Here is a 26,362-nt window from a genome sequence, read left to right as displayed (position 1 = left end):
ATTAGGTTACACATGTATGCATACACCAAGTGTAAAAAAAAAAAAAATAACCCTGCTGGCATTGCATGATAGGAGGGAAATAGTAAAATTTGAAGTGTTGCACTTGACCTTTGACCCCATGAACCCTACATTCTCTAGATAATCACTTCCAGTCAGTATATGTATATACTATGTTCCATGAAGATACCTTGAACAATTTTCCAAGGTATGGAGAAAAAAAAAGTTTTAATATTTTTACTTGACCTTTTGACCTTTGACCTCATGACCCAAACTTTCACCAGAGAATCTTAATTGGGTAATACATGTATACACTAAGTTTCAAGAAATTATCTTCAGGCATTCAATAGATATGGTGGAAATAGTGAAATTTTATGTATTTGACCCTGACCTTTTGACCTTTGACCTCATGACCCAAACTTTCACCAAAGAATCTTAATTGGGTAATACATGTATACACTAAGTTTCAAGAAAATATCTTCAGGCATTCAATAGATATGTTGGAAATAGTGAAATTTTATGTATTTGACCTTGACCTTTTGACCTTTGACCTTGAGCATGTGCACCCAAAAGTTGATAGGCACAACTTCACCCCCTAATACACATACATGCCAAGTTTCATTACGATACCTCAACAGGTTTTGATAGTTACCTTGTCCACAAAATTCATTACGGACGGACGGACGGGCGGACGGACGGGCGGATGGACGGATGGACGGAAGGACGGACGGACAAACGGACAACCCGAAAACATAATGCCTCCGGCACCACTTCGTTGCGGAGGCATAAAAAAAGATACAAAACAAGCACATAGGAAACGGGATCTATCATTTAGTTTGGGTGGTACATGTACTAACTTCAACAAATAAACTTAATTCTAGTCACGGAAATCATGGAAAATAAACTAAACCAATTTTTTCACTCCCAATATACCAAGATGTTTCACGTGTCATTAGGATAGGTAGCTACATGTATCATAGGTTTTGTGAATTACCAATAACTTACTCCTGCACAGCTAAACCCCTTCAAACACGATCCAATCCTAACCCCCCCCCTCCCCCCCCCCCCCGCAAAAAAAAAAAAAAAAAAAAAAAAAAATCAAAGAAGAAAACTTGCTTAGCAATAGAAAGCTATACGTAGGTCAGTATTGATTCATGTATGGTATGACTCGATGCATGTGCTTTTTCAATTTTTATCTATTTTATACTCACCATTTAATTGAACCAAATACGTGTATGCTACAAAATGCTTGGAGGCACATGAATGCTTGCCCGAGGAAATGTGAACATAGAGCGTACAATGCCTTTCCAAGACATGCTGACCTACAAATTAATTCATTATGACACAAGGCAGCACATTTCAGTGACTAGCATTTTAGCAAGGTGTGGTCTACATGTAGTATCATGGTCTAATGCCATCACTTTAATATTTATTGTTCATAGTCAGACTACAGCAAATATATATATATATATATATATATATAATTTCTTATTTGCTATTGTAAAATGTTTCCTTCATTCCATACTGAATTCTGAAATCTCCATAGACTTAATACACAAGCCACCAGGTTCCCTGATATGAAACGGGTTCATATTCGGTTTGCATTGTAAATGCACATGTACACGACTAAAAATATTATCAAAAGGTACAAGAGAGTAACACTAGTATTCTAGACTGAAAACTTTGGTATGTAGTGGAATGTAATCTTTTGGTTTTAAAATCTATAAATTTGCCAAAAAATCATGGCATTATGACACAAGGCAGCACATTTCAGTGACTAGCATTTTAGCAAGGTGTGGTCTACATGTAGTATCATGGTCTAATGCCATCACTTTAATATTCATTGTTCATAGTCAGACTACAGCGAATATATATATATATATATATATATATATATATATATATATAATTTCTTATTTGCTATTGTAAAATGTTTCCTTCATTCCATACTGAATTCTGAAATCTCCATAGACTTAATACACAAGCCACCAGGTTCCCTGATATGAAACGGGTTGGCATTGTAAATGCACATATACATGACTAAAAATATTATCAAAAGGTACAAGAGTGTAACACTAGTATTCTAGACTGAAAACTTTGGTATGTAGTGGAATGAAATCCTTTGGTTTTAAAATCTATGAATTTGCCAAAAAAATCATGGCACAAAACTGCACACTTTTTTCTCTAAATGATACATGAATACTCTTGAAGTTGCACATACGAACAAAACATGGTGAGTTTGTGTAATCCAGTGCTAGTTAATATCAAACTAGCTCACTGAATGAACTTAACCAGCTGTGTTGCACCTTCATATGAAAGACTCAGTTTGAGGCTGTCGTCACGGCAACCAGGGATGACAGACAACCGTTAACGTTTTCATCACATGTTGTGGTTCTTCTCATACTTTGGACTGCTATGGTGTATGAACGGAATCAGACCAGCTGTGTACTGTGAGAGGAAAATTACATCAATGATTATTAGTTTTTTGTTTTTTTTTGTTTTTTTTTTTGTTTTAGCCTGGAAGTGGCAATATGCTTTTTCTTGCTACATACTGTACACTTTTCCCCTCCTTCAAGAACAAGGGGATGACTACTGTTAAATTTTCTGTATAAAAAGGTAAAAGGTAATACTAATGAAATGAATCACTGTAAAGCTCATTGCTCGTGGCATATTCAAAACAGACAATCAATAATGATAACGATGAATCATCAGATAGGTATGACTTTTCTTTAATTTGTCTAAATTCCTCTGTTCAAATGAAACTCATGAGAACGCAACTGCTGATCTACTTTATTTTTAAGAAACATGTTGGCAAAAAGATGATAATTGCAATGGTTAAATAAGCTAATTATCATCCATGGTGCTTTCACTATGATAATGCAATGTCCACAATATCCTCTTGAGACAACCGGGGACACACAGACAGATTATACAGGTGAGATTTACTGGAGTGTAAGATATGAGACAGGTTTCGGGGATCAGGTAACATCCAGTTCTCACAGAATTGTGTACTGGAAACAAACATGAATTGTGTAAATCAATAACTACTACCTTACACTATGATAATCTTTCTTTCTTCTTTCTAATGTCCTCCATAACAATTTGTGTAAAATGTGAATCGCGACCACGCCAGGACATCAATAACGAAGCTGGGCATAGATGAATAATTCACACAATCTATGGGCATTCTCAAATTCTGAAAAAAAAAATTGTTTTTCATTCATGTTATAGATGGGTATACAATATGTTCCAATTCCAATTTCAAATTTCCTTCACAGTTTCACAATTTGACAGCAGATATTTTGTGTTTTTGTCAAGCCCACCGGAGGTGCTGGGAGACTAAGGGATCGCCTGCGGCGTCTGTCCGTCCATCGTCCGTCTGTCCGTAATGCTACAAAAGCTTGAATAACTCTCTACTGAAGACTTTAATTTCAATCAAACTTGGAGGGAAGAGTGGTTATACAAATTTACACATTACACAAAAAATGCATCAATCTGGAAAATTTTGGTCTGTCTAATTTTAAAATGCCAATAATCAGATAATCAATATTTGTCCATTTTCTTTCTTTTTCTTTTTTTTTTTTTTTGGGGGGGGGAGGGTTATATTTGTGGGCGTGTCATGAATGGAGGCTATTCGCACAGGTAAGAAAGTTCATGCATTTTAAGACAGTCTGCAGTGCTCACCTGTATATTTGACTTAAGTTGCAGAACACTGGCTCTAATGTTGCACCTGCATTATCATACACAAGTAATAAGAATGAACATGGTTATAGATTATGTTCATTTTGTACTTATGAAACATGAGTTTGCTATGCATTAAGTCTATACAAAGGTAGATGAATAAAATCTTTTATATATGGTGGGTTCAAAGAACGAAACTTTTGTGCATGTGTTTCTCAGTAATACAAAAGAGTGAACTGTTACTAGGTATAAATAGGAGGTAATCATATCATTGAAATCATAAGTATCAACTGAATCTTTGTTAATCAAATCAAGGCATCAATACATGTTCATTTGTATTTTTGGTAGACATTACGAAAATGCTCAATGCTATGAGACAGACTTGTTGGGGACAATTAGGTTCCAGTGCAAACACCGATACAATTCAGTCAACAAGATTTCTCTCTCTCTCTTTCTGTTTTTTATTTTTCAGTTTTCTGCTGAAAAAAAAGAAGAAGATGTTTTTCAAATATCTTTTGATTGAGTGACTGCATTAACTAAATGTACATGAATTTCAGTAACAGTATATTTTATTCTACAGGGGCGGATCCAGGGAGGACCACAACCGGCGCACGCCCCCCCTTTATTTTTTGTTGAAACAAAAGAAATAAAAAGAAAAAAATGGGGGGAGGGGTGCGTGCGCCCCCCCTTTATTTTTGTAAACACGCCCCCTCTTTACGAAATTCCTGGATCCGCCCCTGGTAGAACACTTCTGAATCAACAAGACAGAAATTAGCTGAGCATTCTTTGACCTAGTGAGGGCACTGTTGATTATTGGGTGCACTTACGTGAGTATTATTTGGCAATGAGTGCTGAGTCCAGCCAGTATGTGCCACCAGCCATGGAGTTGAGTGACGGCATTCAGTGGTGATGGCAGAGCCTTGCGGGCAGCTCTGATAGGCAGATGAGAAACATACAGAGAACAAAATACAGAAGGACTCATTGTTTATAACATTACCAGAGAATTTAAATACCAGGAAAGTATATATATTTGGGGGAAATGGAATAATAACATAATTTAACATCTGTTTTAGGCTACTGTTCAGCAATTAACCAATCTATACTTAGTAGGGTAAATGAATTCATAAGCTTCAGTGTGCTGTGAGATATCTGGCTAATATTATTAAAATCAAACCAATGACAAAGAGAAAAATATTTACAAAAATTAATTAAATAGGAGCAAAACTAAAACGATAAGAGCAATATGACTGCATACATAGCATAACATGAAACAATGATGGAAAAGAAAATAATGTCCAATCAAGTGTAAATGTTTGTTTGAAGAGCTGTAAGGTGGAAATAATAAAAAAAGACTTTACAGATGATATTAACCAATCCAAAGATTCTATATCATTATTCATTATCTGTGTTCAGTTGCTTAAAGGTGCATGGTCCCGGTGTTTTAGTCAAATGTGTACGTGAGCGCACGGCGCAAGTTTCCTATAGAGACCTACGCTATCGACTTCTTTGGCGCTTACACCTTGGCCCACTTTCCCGAGTCCGAAGAAGTCCCATTCACTGTAGTCAGTGGTCGGATCACAGTTCGGCTCATGATTCGGCTGAGGAGGATGACAGCTTAAGCAAACTTCTTTTGTGATGTCATAATAACAAGCACATATGCACGCACCCTGGCATTACTACAGACTGCGCAATGCGCAAAGAAGACAACAAAGGCAACGTTACTTAGCAACACCTACGCACTTTACTCTTGATGACAGCTCAACTTCGGTAACCTTCGTATCAATGCTAACGGTGATCGGCAGTATCATCAACAGCGCCATCTATACTACCGGGACTATACCCCTTTAAGAGGGCCCTCTCTTGAGCATGCTGAGTTAGTCACCTGACGCTTGGACAGAAGTTGTTGTCCACATTCCATAGGAAGAATGCAAATGCATAGAGTGCTGTGCAGTAGAAATACAAGAATCTATCCAGTTGCTTGCTGCAGTTTCTGGAAAGGCAAAACAGAGAGACAGAGATTGCGCATACAGATAAAACAGTTTGCACTACAGTATCATGCTACAGGAACAGCAAAAAATGCCCCCTACAAATTAAATAATACAGACAAAAATGTGTGTGATATTCAGCAGCATAGAAATCAAGAAGTCCACATGAACCCCTTTAGAGTTTTAAGAAACAAGGAATTAGCAACACATGAATACAATAGATTAAAGTAGAAATCTGCCCCAGAATTTAATCAGTTTTTTAAAGAAAAAGAGAGGAAAGAATACCTACCCAACAGTGCAAAAAATGATCAAAATCACATAAGAAATAAGGAAGTCATGATTTCTTTTTTTTTTCTTTTTTTTTTTTTTTTGGGGGGGGGGGGGGGAGGGGAAATACTTCTTGGCCAGTCATAAAGATTATTCAAATCAGCAAAATGATGATGTCATACTCTCACAAACTCTTATTCATTATATATATATACATACATAAACCCCAAAATTTCATATTTCAGCAGTGTAAACATCAAACTTGCCTTAAAACCACTCAAGATAAGAACAAAAAACTCTGATATAATTTGGCATGGGAATATGCTCTTACCTGTATTAGCTAAAAACATTTTTTTTTTCAAAATTTCATTATAGGCCTATATGATAAAACATACATGAAAAATTGTGAGGGCATGACATCATCAACTCACTCATTTGAATATTCATAAGGACTGGTCAAAAAAAAATGTTTTCCCCCAAAAAGGTGAAATTTCAAAATGTCATATCTTCCTTATTTCTCATCCAATTTTTTTTTTTTTTTTATGTTTTTAGGGACTTTTTATCTTTCTTTTACAGTTATTATTTTTATTATTTTTTTTTTTGGAGGGTATGGATATCCTCATTAAAGGTTGATTTGTGTATCTATCTAAAAAATGATACTGCTTATCCAGCTCAAACAATTTAAGAATACTTCTAGTGCTTTTATAGTTAATTTTATTTATATATTATGCAGTAACCACCAAAAAGTCCAATATGACTGATGTCATTAGTTACGTGGTGTATTCCCCTCATCATGACAGTAAGTTTAAAACATTTTGTGTTGTTGACTTTATTGTCACTGAATGTGGGGAAAAAGTTCAGAGGGGACAAACCAGTAGTCATGTCTAATCAACTTTGCTATTAATACTGGGTAGTCTCCATGCTGTTCTGAACAACAAGCCTCTTTGATTAGAACACTACAATGATGAAATGAAAAGTTTGCACAATCCTTTCATGGAAAACCTTCATATAACTTGTCTCCTGTCTTGCCTGATACTATTACAGACCAAAAGCGAGGCTACATGTATAATTCCCTAAATATATTTTCTCGTTCTTATACTGTCCAAAATGTCAAAGAGATAAAATCACTAAAGCATTCATTTGACAACTCTATACCGTATGTCCCCAAAAAATTACAACGGGACCCTCCGCAATGATATCTTTAAAAATAGTGAATCAATCCAAATACAAATTCAGGTTATGAAACTATAACTCATTGCTCACATCTTAAAGAAAACCCCATTTGATTTGCTTCAGTGGTCAAAGAGAAATGAGGAATTTTGTAGAGGATGTCAGGAATCTCTTCCTCCAAGTTCTGTCTATTGTATTGACACACAAGAGCATCGAAGTGCTAAACTTGGGAAGAATCAGACTCATGACATGCTTTACAACAATCCACATTTCTCTGTGACCGCTTAACCAAATTGAATGGGGTTTTCTGCAAAATAGAGCTTAGATGTAATGTTTTAAGACCCTGAAGTAGCATGTAGACAGTTTAATCATACTGAGTGTTATCAATGCGAAAATCTGATTGTAATTTTTTTTTTTGGACATACTGTATAAGCCTCCCCTGTTCTAAGCTTCTAAGATTCTAGCCACTAATTGGACCGCCCTTTGAGGCACAAACCTATGCCATTAATATGTAATATGGCTGGGACAAAGGAAATCAATATGCAATGATACTGCTCACTCCATAAACATGTTAAAACATTGAAAATACTATACAATTCTGAAATAGATTAAAAAAAGATTAACATATATCTGTATATGAAGAGTTTGTTTGCAAAAACCGATAAGTCCATTTTTGAAGATTTTGAAGTACGGTCTTTGTCATAAAGTACAAAATAATACCTTTTAAATGATATATTGGTCACTACATATAAAGGTATATTTTTGAAATTATGGTCAAAAGAAGCAAAATTTTTCTTATTATTCTCTTTATTTTTCTTGACCTTTAATCGCAAATATCTCCATTTAGCAAATATGGACTTATCGGTTTTTGCAAACAAACTCTTCATATTTCTTTTAAAATGCATAGTGTGAAAAAAAATAACATGATCTGACAGCTATCAAAACATGATTTACTGATGAGTATGAGTTGATGATTATGTAGTTGATATTCCATCAATGATATACATGGTGTATGTGAAACTGAATTAAAGTACAAGTCAGAGAAATGGAAACAGCTGATATGAAGTAGCACGGCACTGAGAGAGATGACAGATGGACAGACGTACAGATAGAAAGGTAAAGCATTCTGTGAGTTTTAGAAGACTGTTCTGTTAATCTACATTGTACAGCTTGAAATACAATACACATTCAGGTTAATGTGTATAAGTAAGAGAATCTTTTAAGAGAATGTTTTAAATGATGGTTGTAGATGGCACAAGATATAGAGAGAAAGTGAACACAACTGATATGTGACATATATACCACAATGAAACAAGTTCTAATAAATCAAAGCTGGTATGTATGTGTGTGCTTGTGCTCTTTTCTATTTTTTTTCTTTTAAAGGGGAAGGCTAGTAACTGATAAGTGGGAATCAGTGGAAATGCTGGGAGATGATTGTTCCAATCCTTATGGGATTCATTCAAGAGTTCATTGTATATCTATTGTTGTGTGAAAATGATTTGCTTCAGAATGGTCTCATATTCAAGTAATGTGCAGTTTAATGCTTCCAGGTTAGCGTCCCTGGTCAGTGACGGAGCATTAATCTGCACATTATGCAGATTAATCTGAACAATCACCTCCCAGCATTTCCACTGATTCCCACTGATCAGTTACTAGCCTTCCCTTTAAAGGTAAAGTTTCATACCTAATAATCAATCAAATGATATAGTGGAACACAGAAATGACCATATTTTAGAATTGAGTTTTGACATACATCGTACTCGTGTGCACTGTAAACATTGCACAGTTTATGTGACATGTCATTTCAAAAGCCTAATATACTGGTATAGTCCTGGAACTTCATGTTTCTTATGTTAGAATCTTTAAGTACCTGGGTTGAGGACAAGTTCACCTTGAAATACATTTATTGAATGTTGCAATACTAGTCAAATACATCAATGAAAGTTTGAGGAAAATTTCAAAAGTGTACAGATTTTTATACCGATGTAATTTCAGTGGCACCATTGCTGGGTGAGAAGAATACTACAGTTTGTGATGTCTCATGAATAGAGCAATATAAAGAAAATATGAGGAAAATACAGAGGAAATTAAACTTTTTTCCCTTTTTAATTTTTGAACATGATAAAAGAGCACCTACCCTTCGACTCAGCATAACTTCTATGTTCCCTCGCCATGTCTTTTGTTAATCACATTAATATCACAGAAACATGCAAGTTATGCTGAGTCGAGGAGTAGGTGCATTCCAATGTCTTTTGTTAAACATTTCAGTACTTTAGCAATGACTGACTGATGAGGTCATCTGAGGAATATTGATTTGGAAGGTTTTTTGTGGGCGTTCCCAAGTAATCTGAAGAAAAATAGAAGAAAAAAAAATTTTTTTTAAATATATGGAATGTTTCTAGATAGTCGTTTCACTGCAAAAGTGATGTTGAGGGTATCATAAATCAACACAAATCAACATGCATTTGGATTTCAGGGGCCCTTTAGTGCCATTCTACACAGGTAAAATCACAAACTGTAGTAGTCTTCTCAGCCAGCAGTGATTGCACAGAAACTTCAAAAAAACCAAGAATTTTTGGACAGATTGTCCAATTTTCCTCAAACTTTCACTGATTTTATTTTCTTCCACTAATAATTCTCCATTCATTCAATCCTCATGTTAATTATTAAGGTGAACGTGTCCTAACTTTCCTTTAAAACATAAAATTTGTCTTACTTCCTGTTCTTTCCAAATTTAAGGGAAGTGAAGTTGCATATATTTCAAAATACACTGACTTCTGACTCTTTTAAATCGCACATGAACCTCCATACACAGAGATGAAGGGGTGTTTTGCCTGTTCTTAGAGGGTAACATATGGCAAGGAAGCTCAAACACATTGGCCCGAATTCATAAAGGTGGTACAAATGAAACCATGGTTTAAACCATGGACAAAAACTATGGAGCGCCAAGTGTCGCATGGAATATTTCATTACAAAATCAGTCATTTTGTTGATGAAATTATTATTTTGTAACTAAATGAACATTTCGTCCACGAAATGATAATTTCATTAACGAAACGGTTATTTTGTCAACGAAATAACCAATTTTGTAACGAAATATTCCATGCGACACTTGGCGATCCATGGTTTTTGTCCATGGTTTAAACCATGGTTTCATTTGTACCACCTTCGTGAATTCAGGCCATTAAGTTAATTGCTGATCCAGGCTCTTTGGGACTTAAGCTATGGTCTTGTTATTAGCAATCAGGCAGAAACACTACCAACTCAGCCACCTTACAGCCAAGCTTTTGCTATGGAAGGTCACATGTTATAACTAACTGCATGTTTGCAGTACTGTAATCAAACATTATTTTTCATAATCCCATGTTAATCAACCACAGGTATAACGGGTATGGTTAGTTTTTCCCAAGTCATCCAGTCCATTTCTTCCTTTGACATTGTTTTTTGTTTTTGTTTTTGCACATCTTTACAGTTGTACGTCAATTGATTTTCATTCTTTTTTTACACGTAATTTGCTTTGTAACTTTTTGATGGAAATGTAGTTTCTAATGAAATTTGATGCATGAGTTTTAGATGTAAAGAAGCAATTTAGGAAAGAAACTACGGAAACCTGCATTCGAGGAGAATACAATGAACAAAAGAAGTCAGAAAGCTTTAGAAATTCTCTATTAGTATTCACATTTCATGATCCACGTGTCATCCATCTTCACCTCGTGATGTTACTGAGTTAAATCATGACCTAACCACAAAAGAAAGTGAAAGTCAGGATGAATTATAGGGGAATTCACATTAAAAGCTTTTCTGAAAAGAAAGTGAAATTTCACAAGCACGTTACCATCATACCATGGTAAACAACTGATCAAAACCTGAAAATTATTGATAAAGTTATGAAATTATGATGTCTCACAAATTTTGGCAAACATGTTGATATGAATATGAAAATAAAAATGTGTGAGTTGATGTCATCATCTGACAAGTTTCCATTGATGGGGTTGAAAAGAATTGATGAAAATAAATCTTTTTCTGCACAAAAGTGTAAAACATATAATTCCTACTTGAATAACTTCAGAATAATGATCAATCAGATATACTAGGATTTAAGAGGGGGCATTAGTGAGTAAGTTCACACACACACAAAAAAAAACTTCTCCAAAATTCAAGATTTTGTGTACACATACAGTTGTACTATATCTATGGGAAGTTGTGAGGGAATGACATCAACTCACTTGTTTACATTTACATTGACTGTTTAAGTGTTTTCTTGTGAAAATTAGCAAAGCTTCACAATTTCATAACTTCTTTTATTTCTATGTGATTTTTTTTTTAAAATCAAAGTTTCACTGTTGTACTTGTAAGAACATTATTCTTTCTTATCAGATTAACCTTCAAAAGGTCCAGAATTCCCCTTTGGAGTTAAACCCAATTCATTTTAGACTTGACTTTAATGGATCAAGTAAAACCAAACATATAGCATCAAATGTGACTCTGCACCTCAAAACAAACAAAAAGTTGCCAGACATGAATTTTTAGTTAAGACCATATTCTGAAAGAGCAGACTTTAAGCTTTAAAATGATGTATAACTCAAATCAAATGGACTATCCTAACCTATATAAATATTGGAAAGAAAGCACAAACTCAGGAAAAGTGTGAACTGAGAAAAGAGGCTCTGAAGTACAGTGTCTATTCAAGCGCTTAATCTTTACCAAACCGTGCTGGCTGTGCGATGAATGGGACAAAAAACAGGAAGTAAACCACCAGAGTAACAACAATGAAGGGATTATTACATTAAACTGAAATTAAGCATGCCTCATTAGCACATTATGTCCATAATTAATGCCAACTTTCAAAGCAGTAGCACTATCCTTTCAAAAGTTATTAGAGTTGAAAGTGAAGAGTGTGGACAAGGTTTTTCAGAAATGAAAAAGGGATTCTCAAGACACACCTAATCACACTATATTCTACCAAAAATGTTCAAGATAAACTGCTAAGAAAACACACTTTCCTGCCCGTTTTATGGTATCAAATTTTAGCATAATGTAAAATAAGACCCGTTCTTTCAGAAAATATGAAAAAGTCAAGTTCAGCTAGGTTGACCCATTTCACTTATTTTCAGTCCTCACGCAAAATCAGTGTGTGCGACTTTATGTTCGTTTTGAGGTGCACGGTCACATATGTTCTGCAAAGGAATTGGGTTTGAGAATGCAAGATATGTCATCAAGATGCAGTTCCATTTATTTAGGAGGAAACTGCACAAAATCACACAACACATACTTCCAGAGCTATAGTCATTTGTTTTTCACAATCCTGTCATATGATGAATACATTTTGACAGTGTGTTTGAGTTTGCAGTATTCATCAAAGTCAATATATAAGTGCTTTTCACATAAAAGGAGGAATTCACAGTATGAAAGAAAAAAAAAAAAGGTGTCAGAAGGATGAGAAGGGCATGCTTAAAATACCTAATGCACAGAGGAAGGCAATGAAGTTTCATGGTTTGAAATAGTGCATGATGGAATAATTGAAAAAAAGCCACGGAACTCTCCCTTTCTTACCGGAACAAATAAATACCACGTCCAACAAGCGTGAACACTAAAATACCATATGCAACCTAGAGTTGTAGAAAGGAAAGAAATGGATGCATAGGTTGTGAGCTTGATTTGGTGTGGTCTATTCAGAACAAGTACACTGTGCAATAAACATTGCAACTGTCTCATGCTTCTTCTTTTTTTTTTCCAGGGCTATCCAAGTGATCTAATGGTAAATCTAATTGCTGCATTCTAAATTATAGGAACAGCAAATGGAATTAGAACGGTGCTTTATATTACATGTTTTGATAATTCTGAACACTCTAATGAAGGGGTGCCCTTTTATTTCAAGGCATAATTGCAGTCATGATAAGAGAAGAGAGAAGAAGTTAATTTTTAAGATTTTAAGACTTCACACTGCCTTTTTTTTTCAACAGCAAAAACTTCCCTGAACAGTATTGGATATTGGAAACAATACTGATTTGGGTTTGCAGGCAAAATGAAGGGCTCATAAATTCCAGATACTAGAACAAAAGATGATGTTATAGCTCTTATAGTTGAGTTGCAGCAAGAAAATGCGAAATGCTGGCATTTTCTAATCTTGTTTTATATTTGAATTGTATGGAAAAAAAAATTCATCACAATACAATATTATACACTTGTCTAAGATTTCTTTGTCTTTATTTTCAAAAGACAAAGTATCAAAATAACAGAAACATATCTACAGTTCATAAAAAAAGTTGTGCATAATAGGGGCAGCTTGGTGGAACTAGTCATTTACAGTACATGTATTTACAATTTGGGGGGTATGAGATATGATTGTCTAGAAAAATAGTTAACTTACTTTCAATAGTGAACATAGGCCTTCTCTTTAATGCTTTGCTTAAAGATTTTCCCTAGAAATTGACATAAAACTGCAAAAACGTTCTCCTTCTTCGATGCAATGAGAGAGGAGATCAAGTACGTGTATGTTTAGATCAACTACGTGTACGTTTAGATATTCTCTGCTCAACGATCTGTACCCAGGAAATGTTGCTGCAAATTATACACACTTTGAAAAGGGACTGAAAAATTTAGCAAGTCAAAGGCTTGGGACACCATTGAATGAGTAAAATGTGCAATCAAAATAGTACAAAGAAGTCCAGTGCAGAACAGTTGCGTTTCAGAGAGCATTAAAGAAAACAGGAACACTGATGCAATATTGAGCATAACAATGGACACAATTTAAAAGGAGACAATGATATCCATGTGTGTATGAGAGAATGACGATTTTTTTTCTTTAGTCACCTGGTTCTGCAATATTATTGAGGAGCTCACAATTAAGGACTGTTCTTTTCTTATTGTTGTAGAAACTAGTCCAAAGGTCAGAGGTCAAAGCTTACCTGATGGAATAGTGGATTTATTACAGTGAGGTAGATAACTGTTGTTAGCGTGCAGTACGTTAACAGGAAGAGGAATAGCTTGGCGTTGAAGGCACCTCTTTCAGCGTGGCTCTCATACCTAAGACAACAACAACAACAATAAGAAATGGAAAGAATATATATGCAATAAAACATGAGCGATAAAAGAAAAACAAGTATCAAATGACATCATGCTCATCAAACCACAGATCATTAAGGATCATTCTTTTTTTTTATACCATTCTCCCGTGTCTGGTATCCTGGCCAGTAAAAAGCAAGTCATGGAAGATATAAAAGTGAGAGAGAGAGAGAGAGGGAGAGAAAGAGAGGGAGAGAATATAATATGCAATTTACAAGTTGCTTGCATGAACTTGTCAAATCCTGGGCATACTGTATTGTTACAATAATGGAAATGTGCCTGAGAATCATGGACGGATTGGGTTACAAAGGAAACAATAGCGCATTTTTTTTTTTTTTGGGGGGGGGGTTGTGATCCTGAGTGTGACTCAAATTTCAAAGTTTTTGCAGTGAGAATTAAGAGAAATAATGTGTTTTTTTTTTCTTTTTTTTTCACAGTTTGAGAACTCTGAATAAAAAAAGATGCTACCCTGATTGCTACCATTTTTTTTTTTGCAATAAGAATGGCACTATATGAAAGCAAATGTTTTCACTAGCAACACACTTAAAGGGGATGGCTAGTAACCGATCAGTGGGAATCAGTGGAATGCTGAGGGCTGATTGTTCCAATCCTTGTGGGATTCATTTAAGAGTACATTATATATTTACTGTTGTGTGAAAATTATTTGCTTCAGAACGGTCTCATATTCAAGTAATGTGCAGATTAATGCCCCGTCACTGACCAGGCACGCTAACCTGGAAACATTAAACTGCACATTACTTGAATATGAGACCATTCTGAAGCAAATAATTTTCACACAACAATAGATATATAATGTACTCTTAAATGAATCCCACATGGATTGGAACAATCATCCTCCAGCATTCCCACTGATTCCCACTGATCAGTTACTAGCCATCCCCTTTAAAGAAGCAGTCAATAAATTACTGTTGGAAAGAACAATGATTCAATTTTATGACATCTTAATGTGGAAAAAAAAAAATTATTGTACAGGATGTTTACAGCAGTTTCAGTTCCCAGTGTTTACCTGATCCTCGTTACTTGTACCAGTTACTTTTCTTTCAACAGGAAACATCATTTTCCTGTCCTTGTGGGTGATTTTCCCCAGAGCCTAGCTCGAACTAGACCACATATACAGCACCACACCTTCTTACGTCCATACAAGGAACATTGCATTTTGCTTCTCTTTTCCGTCATAGCCTGTAATACAGCTTGTTTCTTTGGGAAGCATTCATAATTACATGATAAGATTCTATAACAACAATAACATTTTAATATATTGTAACAACATCTAACTAAATATACATACTTCCATAATTCTGACCTTGCTAGCTTTAATTTTTGGCCAAAATTAGGCTCCTGAAACAATTATACCATGTATATCATAAACACACACTGATCATAAACAAATTTCATATCTAATTATGTATCTATTTATATACACAATCATGATATATCAATGTATGTATGCATGCTCTTACATCATGACATTCCTACGCAGGAAGAGAGAGAGAGAGAGAAACCCCCCCCCCCCCCTCAAGGTATATACTTACGCACAGTACACGAATGCCACTGATCCCCATATCATTGGTAACTCGTCGAGTAACTGAGGGTAAGAAGAGAGAACAATTAAGATAGTGGGACAAAGAGAGGCAATGTTATTGTCAGCTACTGTACACATGCTTGACACCTTCAACTGAACAATATTTCTTTAAAAAACACCAACAAAACTCTAAACAGGATCCTGTTTTTATGCACGAGTCCTTGTTTTTAAAGGAGGCATTCAATATCCATTTCATACTGAGGTCCAAATTCAAGATCCTACTGAAAGCAAACTACTTATGTCAATAGACCTTTTTGAAAAGTATGCTTGGTGTTTCTGGGACAATTTCAATGATGATAGTGATATGATTTTGATGTTGCTATAATATCTCACCTAAAGGGACAGTACAGTTTCGGTTTAGATGGGGCTGCAGGTTTCTGTAATTTCTTTTTTGTGTGTGTATTGTGAGCATACACTTTAAAGGCATAATTTACCATTTGCAGATAAAACAAAAACCCAGCATTAGTGATTCAAAATAGTTCTAAAATGTGAGTTAAGGCTAGAAACAACCACTGTAAAAATTTGAATCTGTATAATCAATGTTAAGTGTTGTTAACACACAAAATGCGAACAATAGTTATGATAAAAATGTTTCCGGATGAAACCGTCTACAGTTACGGTTTATGGAGAAAAACACTGGTATCTCCTCATATTTTAGGCTTTATTGCAAAAATTTTATATGGTAGGATGTTTTATGATACAACAGACTTACACATATGCATCAAATGTGATATCTTGAAAACTTTTGAAATCTCTACTCCCAAAGGTAAACTGGACCTTTAATGTGCATATATGCAGACCTCAAATACGCACAGCTTGAACTCCCAAGTTCATTATAGACCCTTTGCCAAAAGAGAAAGCATCCTTCAAAAATTCATAAAAATTCATGGCTCACTAACAAATTATAATTATCTGTTCCTTGTGTCATTATCAACTTTTCCTGCAAGTTTCATCCAAACCTGTTTGCAGTTGTTTCAGTTATTTTGCAAAAAGTCAAACAAATGAACCAACACTGAAAAAAAAAACCCCAACATACAAGTATAACCTCCTTGCCAGAGATAAGGAGGTTTTACATAATTTACATTACTGATTACTATGACAACAATACACAGATTAAAAAAAAATGAAGATCTCGACTAGTAGTGTATGAAAACGTGGTATTAGTTTCTAGAGCATTAGTTTTTAAAAAATGAACAACCACAACCAACAACAAGCAGGCATGATAAATATCTGTATGAGAGAAACTGGAGAAGAGTTCAAAGGTTAGATCTCAGACCTGAAACTATACCTGCTATCATCAATCACAATACACCCTAATATGTGAAAGTTGGTTTGGGGTACTCTATGCACTATACATGTAATGTGTCATTACTGGAAAAAAGGTGACCAGACAGTTGCTTGAATTAATTTTTGTATTATACTTCACTAGTTAAAATTCCTTTTAATGTATGTCTTGTCTGATGTATTCATATTGAAATTCCACTGTAACTGTTCTTGATCATGGGACAAAATATAATTAGTCACCTATTGAGCCAGTTTGCCTGGCCACTGGAGTGATAATTAGACCAGCAATGTTTGCACAGGAATGCAAACAAATGCTGTCCCCTTCAGCAGTATAGACACTAAGCATTACGAAGTCTATAGGGAAGTTGATTTTCCACCAGTTAATTACAGAAACCTCCTTCAGAATATCTTTGTTTTGGTTTTTATCCGTGTTTAGATCAAGACAGATGATTGCCTTGACTTGCAACTACAATTCATAATTCAATACTTCGATAATATAGTTAACATCTAATAAATACAATGTAAATGCAGTATGCAACATTTTGCACAAAAGGGAATAATCCATGAATATAAGCCAGTTCGGAGATAGCTCGTGTGCACATGGGTAAAAATGACCTTTCATTTTTCTCAGTTGGTCAGGCACTAAAATTGCTAAATTCAAAGCGACATAATGCAGCAGCTTGCCCAACATAGCAATTTATGAAACTCATATTCTAACAAAGAATGAACCTGTGTAGATGAAGTGACCAGGATGGCTTGTCAATCAACACTTTGGGAAGCATCTATTTCATTGTGCTGTTTTGAATACATTAACAAACTTTTTCTGTTAAAGGAGACCTCCAGGTGATTCTCAGATTTTTACATTTGTACAACTATAAATTAGTTATACTGAGGACAGAGTTTCAGAATTTGTGATAATTGGGATGAAGAATAAGAATATTTTCAAAAAATAGAACAAATTGCAATGAACAAGGATGATGACATGGCAGAGTCACCATAAGAATGCATGAGTTGGGGCTCAAGGAAGCAGAACAAAAGAAGAAGGTATGCATAGATTATAGACAGGTGAACTCGCAAGCAAGCGGTATTGTTATGGAATTACACTGCTATCATTTCTGAAATATGTGAACCTTCTATGTCATCATCCTTGTTCAGTGTAATTTGTTTAAGGTTTTTCAAAGTATTGTTTCTCTGCTCAAGAACCACGATAAATTCCACAAGTCTATACAGAGAGTTGTCGATTTATGTACTACATGATGTGAAATTATGAAAATCGTCTGGAATGTCCCTTTAACATTGCCAAATACCAGGCTTGCTGTCAGGTGGATGTACTGGCAGGCACTATTTATAAGGGTTCCATGAATAATCATAGCATTACAGTTGCTTATCTCAGTGAAATTAAAAACCAGCTTGTCTCTCGGTACAATTAATGACCTTTTTCTGCTCATGCTCAAACTGGAACTCCGAACTGGCTTATTGGGTGAACACACCGCAAGAACTCAAAGAGGGTATAAAAATATTCAGTGAATTCAACTTGGAATGCTTGACTTAACAAGAGCATGAGTCAAGGTATGGTATATTTCATGCTATTCTGATACCAAAAGCAAACCACAAGAGCATAGTGTATACAGGTCTTAAAGGGGACGGCTATAGTAACTGATCAGTGGGAATCAGTGGGAATGCTGGGGGATGATTGTTCCAATCCTTGTGGGATTCATTAAGAGTACATTACTATTGTTGTGTGAAAATTATTTGCTTCAGAATGGTCTCATATTCAAGTAATGTGCAGTTTAATGTTTCCAGGTTAGCATGCCTGTACAGTGATGGGGCATTAAACTGCACATTACTTGAATATGAGACTGTTTTGAAGCAAATAATTTTTACACAACATATATATATATATATACATATATATATATATATACATATACACACACATATATATATATATATATATATATAATATACTCTTAAATGAATCCCACAAGAAGTGGAACAATCATCCCCCAGCATTCCCACTGATTCCCACTGATCAGTTACTAGCCATCCCCTTTAAAAGTTTGGTGACACTTTGAAGAGCTTGTGTTGAACTAGGAGTGACATGATAACAGCATACAAATATTTGTTCACTCAAATATTTTCAAATATTTGACTACGCTCACCTAAAATACATGTATAATAAGATTTCATTTGTTTATAGTCTGCTCGCAACGTCCCCCTTTCCATTACTGGCTTGGAAGATCAACGTTCTAAAGATGTCATAGCAGTCTGCCAAGTGTGTACGTTTGTGTACACAGGTGAACATGGGTTTAGCAGTTGATTGCAGCCAAATCTGATTGATTTCAGTCTTTTAATTTGCTACTACAGGTGTATATATATATTTTTTTCAATGCTGGGTGCATGCTAAGTGATAGTGCTGACTAATGGTACAGTAATTTTGTGTGGTATGGTCCTGTGGTATGAAGTGTGTGGTAATCTTGTGATAACTGCCCTGAGGTAACTGTCCTGTACATATGGTAATGTCCAAAAATACCACAGGAATATTCCTGTGGTACTGATCCTGTGGTGATTACCACAGGAATCTTTTGTATTATTTGAGCATCAATGTACTTTGGTGTAATTGTCCTTAGGTTAATTTTCCACCCTGATTTAATCAAAGTTATGCATTGAATTTCCACATCTAGATGTACAGTTATATGATATTGAGATGATAAGTATGCAAGTAAACATGAAAAGTATATGTACTAGTAGCTAATAACAAAGAGTTAATACCTTAATTGATCCACTCACCACTCCCCCCCCCCCCCCGATCAAATGACTTGTCACAAAAGTTCTCAGTCAAATGAGACAAACTCTTACAATGCAAATAATTCAAGGGCAAGATTGATTGAAATTTTGGCTTTTAATGTACTGTTATATATCTTATGTTAATATCACTGTATTCAACATACATTATTTTGTTAGGTAATGGGTGTGTTTGTTGTACCTGTTATACTTTGCATCCTTGTGTACACACTCTGTGTAGTGACCACAGTGGAAATGAGCGTGGTCAAGTTAATATTTAACCACAGAAGCAGTTAATCAAGTAGGGCTTATTAGCATGAAACTGTAATTTTGGTATATGATTAATCGGATCACTAGTGTTTGCAAAGATACACCAACTACTGCAAGTTGTAAAGGACTTTCAGTTTAAGGTACAATGGGCATGTGTCAGACACTCCACTCCAGTGCACACAATTTATTTGGCACGACTTCAATGCAGCTATAGTGTAGCTGATGGTGTTGTATGCAATGCTGGTTTATAAAGGATCCACATTGCCCTGAGGGGCAGGGGAATACCTCATGTCACATCAATTCAACTCTTATGCCTAACTGACAACCGATGATTAATAGCTCAACAAATCTTGTAATTATTGTCAAAAACTATTATTCGTAGATTTTGTTCACATGGTCTTAAAATCTTGCAAGGCCTATAACTGTAAGTCATGAGTAATGATAGCATTATAACACTTAACTTTTAACAGTATTTGTAAATAAATCAACTAATGCACAATCCACTTTTTAATATGTATGATACTGCTGTGATATGCTCATGGAATTGCCCAATACACCCCACTCCCTAAATCAATGGTGTAGTTTGTATGTCTCATACTCTTAAACTTTCCAACTGCGACTGTGCACACAAAATCCCACGCCCACATACTGAAACCATGCAGTGTAATCCCCCCCCCCCCCACCACCTGAAACCACTGTGCCAATTTGACTTTGACGTGTAAATATATTGAGAATACACACCACAGAAACTTCACACTCTATTAACTATCTTGGCCTTCTGGCAAAAAATAAAGACTCATCTGCCTATTACAAGGCTCGAGGCTCGACAAAGGTGACAGAAATTACAGTATTGCATGAATGAGTGAAATTATCCAAACTCTCATATTATTATTTAGCCTATCAAGTCCTGGGGTAATTTTGCTGCATTAATTATCCTCTTGCCATCAGCAAATTGACAACTTTGAATTTATCAGTTACCCTAAATGGTAGGTATAATATAATGGAGAAAAGTTACATGTGGATGGTCAAATTCATTAAAGCTGTACAAAATCTGAGAGAAATTCATTAAACTTTTGACAATGTAAGGGAGAAGAGGAACTTTTGAAATGTGTTGCAGTCTTTAGAGCCATTCATTTAACATTTATACAGGTTTTGATTTACGAACATCAAACAGCTCAAAAGGAATATTATACATATATATTTACATTCTATACCTCATGAGACACATGCAGTAAATTTAGCAAAAATTATAATCAAAAGATGCAGAACCAACCACAAAAATGTGGTTTTGGGAGCTTTAGGTAGCAAACTATTTAGGACTTTATCAGAGTTAATTCAACATGTTACCTGCATTCCATAGAGTAAAGTCATGTGAAAGCACCAAGAACCCACACCAACAACTGTGAATAATGATGAGAGAGAAAAAAAAAGAAGAACACAGTCATATAACTAGAAATGTCGCTACGGCGACTGATGCCTCCGCCATAATGCATGATTCTCCCAATAGGCGTATAGTACAATGTCTTCACAATGTGTGATCCATGACAGTTTCACATAACTGGCAAAATATTGAAATGACAGGTTTGTCAGAAATGTCTTGAACTGGGTTTGCTATAATTTTCTAAGAGTGCAGGTACACATATTTGGGGAATTTTGGGAAAGTTTATGCAATGAGTAATTTCCAAGGTACGAAGAAAGAGTGTGATGATGGTACAAAAGAGATTTTTTTTTTTTTTTTTTTGGGGGGGGGGGCATTGAAACCTGGCCTTTGACCCTTAACCTTTGACCTTCTGGCTGGAAATTTCCCGGAGAATCTCCATTAAGTAATGCATGTATTAAGTTTTGAAAGTAATAATGCAAGCATTGCATATACTAGTATATGAGGGAAATAGTAAAATTTTGAGGAGTTGACCTTGACCTTTGACCCCTGACTATTGACTCATGACCCCTAAATTCCCTAGATAATCCCTGCCAGACAGTACATGCATATGTACCAAGTTCCACGAAGATACATTGAAGCATTTGAGAGAAAAGTAATATTGCAACATTTTCACCTAACCTTTGACCTTTTGACCTTTGACCTTATGACATGAAACTCTCTCTGGAGAATCTTTACGCAGTAGTACATGTCCACACCAAGTTTCAAGAAAATACCTTTGGGCATTGCATAGATATGGGGGAAATTGCAACATTTGCAGCATTTGACCTTGACCTTTTGACCTTTGACCTCTTGCCAATGTCACTAAAATCTACTCAACTAATTGTCCCATCATACATCATCCTTGGACCAAGTTTGGTGAAAGCTGCTTCATCCAGTTTTGAGTTATCACATAAACAGATAAATTTTAGGATTTGACCTTGATTTTTGACCTTTGACCTCTGTCCGATTTCACTGAAAAACTAATCAAGTAATTGTCCCATCATACATCATCCTCCAACAAAGTTTGGTGAAATTTGCTCCATCCAGTCTTGAGTTATCGCGTAAACGGATACAATTTCATGATTTGACCTTGACCTTTGACCTTTGACCTTCAGCCGATTTCACCCAAAATCTAATCAAATAATTGCCCCATCATACTTCATACTTGGACCAAGTTTGGTAAAATTCCAGTAAATATTACTCAAGTTATCGCGTAAACGAAAGCGGACGGACGTACGTACGGACGTACGTACGGACGTACGGACGGACGGACGGACGGACAACCCGAAAACATAATGCCTCCGGCACCACTTCGTGGCGGAGGCATAAAAATAAACTCGTGCTATGCAAGTTGCTATTTCAAATTGATTGATGAATAATCAAATAAGGAAAGGCAAGACCACTTTTTCCATGTGCATCAACAAATCAGGTCCCAAGAATACAAGCTGACAACATCTTTTACTTATAAAAGCAACTATCCAGCTTTCTTTTTTATTTTGGACTGAAAATCACTCCTGATAGCTCTCTTTGATGATCACTTACTGAAGAGGCTGAGGTTGGCCCATAAGAACCTCGACTCCACCACTTTGTCCCTCCACATAATGACCGTTGAGATGACCGGTAGCAGGATCATGAGGACATTGGTGACAGTGTTCCCTGCCACAGAAAGAGAGAATTATACTTTGCTTAATTTTATGGTACCAAAGTATAACAGCATGGTCATTCATTACCATGGAAACTAGTTTTAAACCACCTCACTTAACTGGAATTGAGTATCTGTGACAAAAAAAAAAAGATGCTAACCATGTCCTTACCCATTTCAAACCCAGTGATACACTATCCGAAGCCTTGTCAACCAGCACTATAACAAAAGACTGTGACATCATCACTTCAGTACTCTATTCACTGATGGCACACATTAGCCAGCAAGCTGTTTGTGTTTTCTTTGTGGCTTGCACCACGGATTGCAATGGATTGCATTCATCTCCTTCTTTCATTTTGTGTTCACTAGTCTGTCATTCTGTTGCACTGTCATAATCTGGGAAAGAATTCCATGTGCTCCCCACCCCCCCCCCCCTAACATAGGACTCCGTGGTCTGTGTACTCTATATAGGACACCACGATCAACGTTACCCTAACCTTACCCTAACCCTAATCCTACACGTAACTCTAAACTCTAACACTAACCCTAAAACCCACTTAAATCTAATCATATTACTTATACATATCACCTTTTTTATTTTAATAGTAGGGGGGGGGGAGAGGTGTAGGCCTACACAGAACTCTTGCCTCATGTATAACTTTGGCAATATTCGTTACTATATTCAAAGAGAGTTGTCAAATGTTACAGTTATTAATTTTTAAGGTGGAATAACCATACTACTTGTATGCCAATTCAAAAACACTTGATATGACAATACACTTTGTACTACCGGTATATACGGCCATGTGAAGTGCATGCATACAAATTAGCAAGATGACATACATTTGTATAGACAGATCCCTCCATTAACTAGTTTCTTATCTGTCTATAGCTATCTGCCTGTCCTTTATAAAGAGAGAAGAGAGAGAGAGAGAGAGAGAAAGAGAGTATCAGACAAATCAACATCATAAACCAGCTAGGCTAATATAAATACATCAAAGGTAAACCTAAAAAGTGCATCATTCACCATCTTACAGAAACCCAGGCACACACATCAAACTCCATGATTGTATAATAGCCTATACTAGTCTTTACACCTAGATCAGTGGCAGATCCAGGGGGAGTGCACCGAGCGCCCCCCTTAATTTTGTTTTAAAACAAAAGAAATACACTGTAGTAAGGAGAGAAAATGGGGGTGCGTGTGCCCCCTTTATGGAATTCCTGGATCCACCCCTACATAGATTCAAGTATCAATTTGTCTCAAAGACACCATCATACAAATGTACTGAGGTGACTATGAGAGAGTGTGATTATTCCCACTTCATGTGATCATTACAGGTTTGACCATGTATACTAATTATTTTAAAAAGAAAGAAAAAACAGCACCGGCTGTACAATTATTATCAAAACATGGAGTCAGCTTTTGGTGTTACTGTTAGTATATTACAGTGCAAGAACATCTCGTATTGACAATAAGATTTGTAACTGGATTAAAACCTTCTCACACATATCATTCGTAATTATAGATCTACGTTCTGGCGCATGAGAATGATTTTCTGAACGCATTCGGTTAAGTCGAATCGGAGCACATTATTATTTAACTGTTATTTGTGTTAATAGGCCTATTCTTTGACTACGCACTAAAACCTATACTTGGCCTGCATCTCAGTCATTGCGAAGTCTTTATATATCGGTAACTTACAGTATTCAGCGACATAATACGATGAGACGTAGTTCTCTTCACACCAGTCCAGAGTGGAAGTTGGAGCGCCCCAAAATCCTTCGCCGTCTTCGGGAGATGGGGGTGCAGGCGCCATGATTATGTTGGTTGAATAGCGCCCTTAGTTACGGCCAGCAGAACTAGCTGCACACGTCGTTCGCTATAATGTGTATGCACAAGTTTGGCAGGTGGATGATGGTAGGCAAGGATCTGGAAATACCGTCTGTCAATTTACCCGCCAAGATCTGATCCTGCCTGCCTGCTGTCCCCTAGCTACGCCCTGGCCCTCCGCTCCGCACGCTCCGCCTGGCGCTTCTGGCGACAGCGTGCACTCCAGCGTGATGTGTGTGTGTTCACTTCACTCGATGCGTACACCGGTAAAAGCAAAATCGTCACGCTCGGTGAGCAAATACCAATCAAAACACACAACTGGGTCGTCGAACTTTTTCCATATCGGTGCGGTCCTGCTATTGAAAAGCGGAGAGAAAGATAAAGAAAATTGAGTCTGTTTGCCTGTGATACCTGTGGCGCGTAGACGCATTGTGTAATCAAACCGCGAGATAGGTTTTTCTTGAATGATGGGATCCGTTCAGTCATGAAAGCGGTCAGTACGCCTATTGTTTACGTGAGATCAAGGGCGCCGGAAGCGGGGGGGGGGGGGGGGGGGGGCAGGGGTGGCACTTGCCCCCCCAAACAAAATGTTGGGGGGGCAAAACGAGTTTTTGCCCCCCCAAAGTGCCCCCTGTAACAAATAATTAATCACTGATTTAAAGACCAAAATGAACAATAAAGGCGTATTTCTTGTCTAAATGTTATAATTTCATAACTGAAAATGCAAAAATTTTCGCCCCTAACGGGGCGAAAGTGCACTAACAACATACATTATTGTATCTATACACTATTAGTAACTTATGAGTAAATTTTGTGTATAGATGGTAGCCTCGTGTCCTCGAGTGTGCCCGCTGAAACATACCTTTAGTAAACTTTACATATTTCATTTTCTTCTTTGCTTTCTAGTAGTATAAGAATATTTTTTATTGTTCGAACGATGCGATCACGTTTAAGCTTTTAATGAGTACATTTCAGATAAATTGCAAAATGAAAGTGGCTCGCTCTATAAAAGCGACTTTTATACTCTGTTTGTACAAAAAGTCCCTACCGTGGGAGGGGGTATCCCCCTCCCACACCCTCCCCCGCTCGGTCGCTTCGCTCCCTCGACAAGGATCTCACAACATCACATAATATACCCCCGTATGTTAAGATCATGGTCCTTCCAACTGATTTTTTTCAATATGTTAATTCCATAGAAATTTGCTTTTAAATGTTCTATAAAGGCGACTTTTATACTCTGTTTTTACAAAAAGTCCCTACCGTGGGAGGGGGTATCCCCCCTCCCACACCCTCCCCCCGCTCGGTCGCTTCGCTCCCTCGACGAGGATCTCGCACCATCACATTATTAATGTACTCCCGTATG

General features: G+C 36.3%; 1 protein-coding gene across 1 annotated transcript; it reads right to left on the bottom strand.

Moving 5' to 3' along the window:
• Positions 1-2,216: 2,216 nt before the first annotated feature.
• LOC140244687 (alkaline ceramidase 3-like) lies at positions 2,217-24,985 on the bottom strand. Its single transcript, XM_072324304.1, has 10 exons — positions 24,871-24,985; positions 23,069-23,182; positions 21,454-21,506; positions 15,719-15,771; positions 14,009-14,126; positions 12,654-12,709; positions 5,561-5,668; positions 4,506-4,610; positions 3,682-3,727; positions 2,217-2,445 (listed from the first exon to the last, which is right to left on the bottom strand). The coding sequence occupies exons 1-10, from the start codon at positions 24,983-24,985 to the stop codon at positions 2,377-2,379; spliced, it is 837 nt and encodes a 278-aa protein (XP_072180405.1). The 3' UTR covers positions 2,217-2,376.
• Positions 24,986-26,362: the final 1,377 nt, after the last annotated feature.

This window comes from Diadema setosum, chromosome 21 (genome assembly GCF_964275005.1).
Source record: "Diadema setosum chromosome 21, eeDiaSeto1, whole genome shotgun sequence".
Taxonomy (NCBI): Eukaryota; Metazoa; Echinodermata; class Echinoidea; order Diadematoida; family Diadematidae; genus Diadema; species Diadema setosum.
Note: the sequence above shows the minus strand (reverse complement) of the source record. Positions and strands in the feature narration are given on the sequence as shown.

Bases quoted from the DNA above. Each gene is read 5' to 3' on its own strand.
- LOC140244687 (XM_072324304.1), bottom strand. From the start codon at position 24,985: ATGGCGCCTGCACCCCCATCTCCCGAAGACGGCGAAGGATTTTGGGGC. The intron at 23,183-24,870 runs GTAAGTTACCGA...TTTCTGTGGCAG, and splicing joins GTATTATGTCGCTGAATACT to GGAACACTGTCACCAATGTC. The intron at 21,507-23,068 runs GTAAGTGATCAT...CATTATTCACAG, and splicing joins GGCCAACCTCAGCCTCTTCA to TTGTTGGTGTGGGTTCTTGG.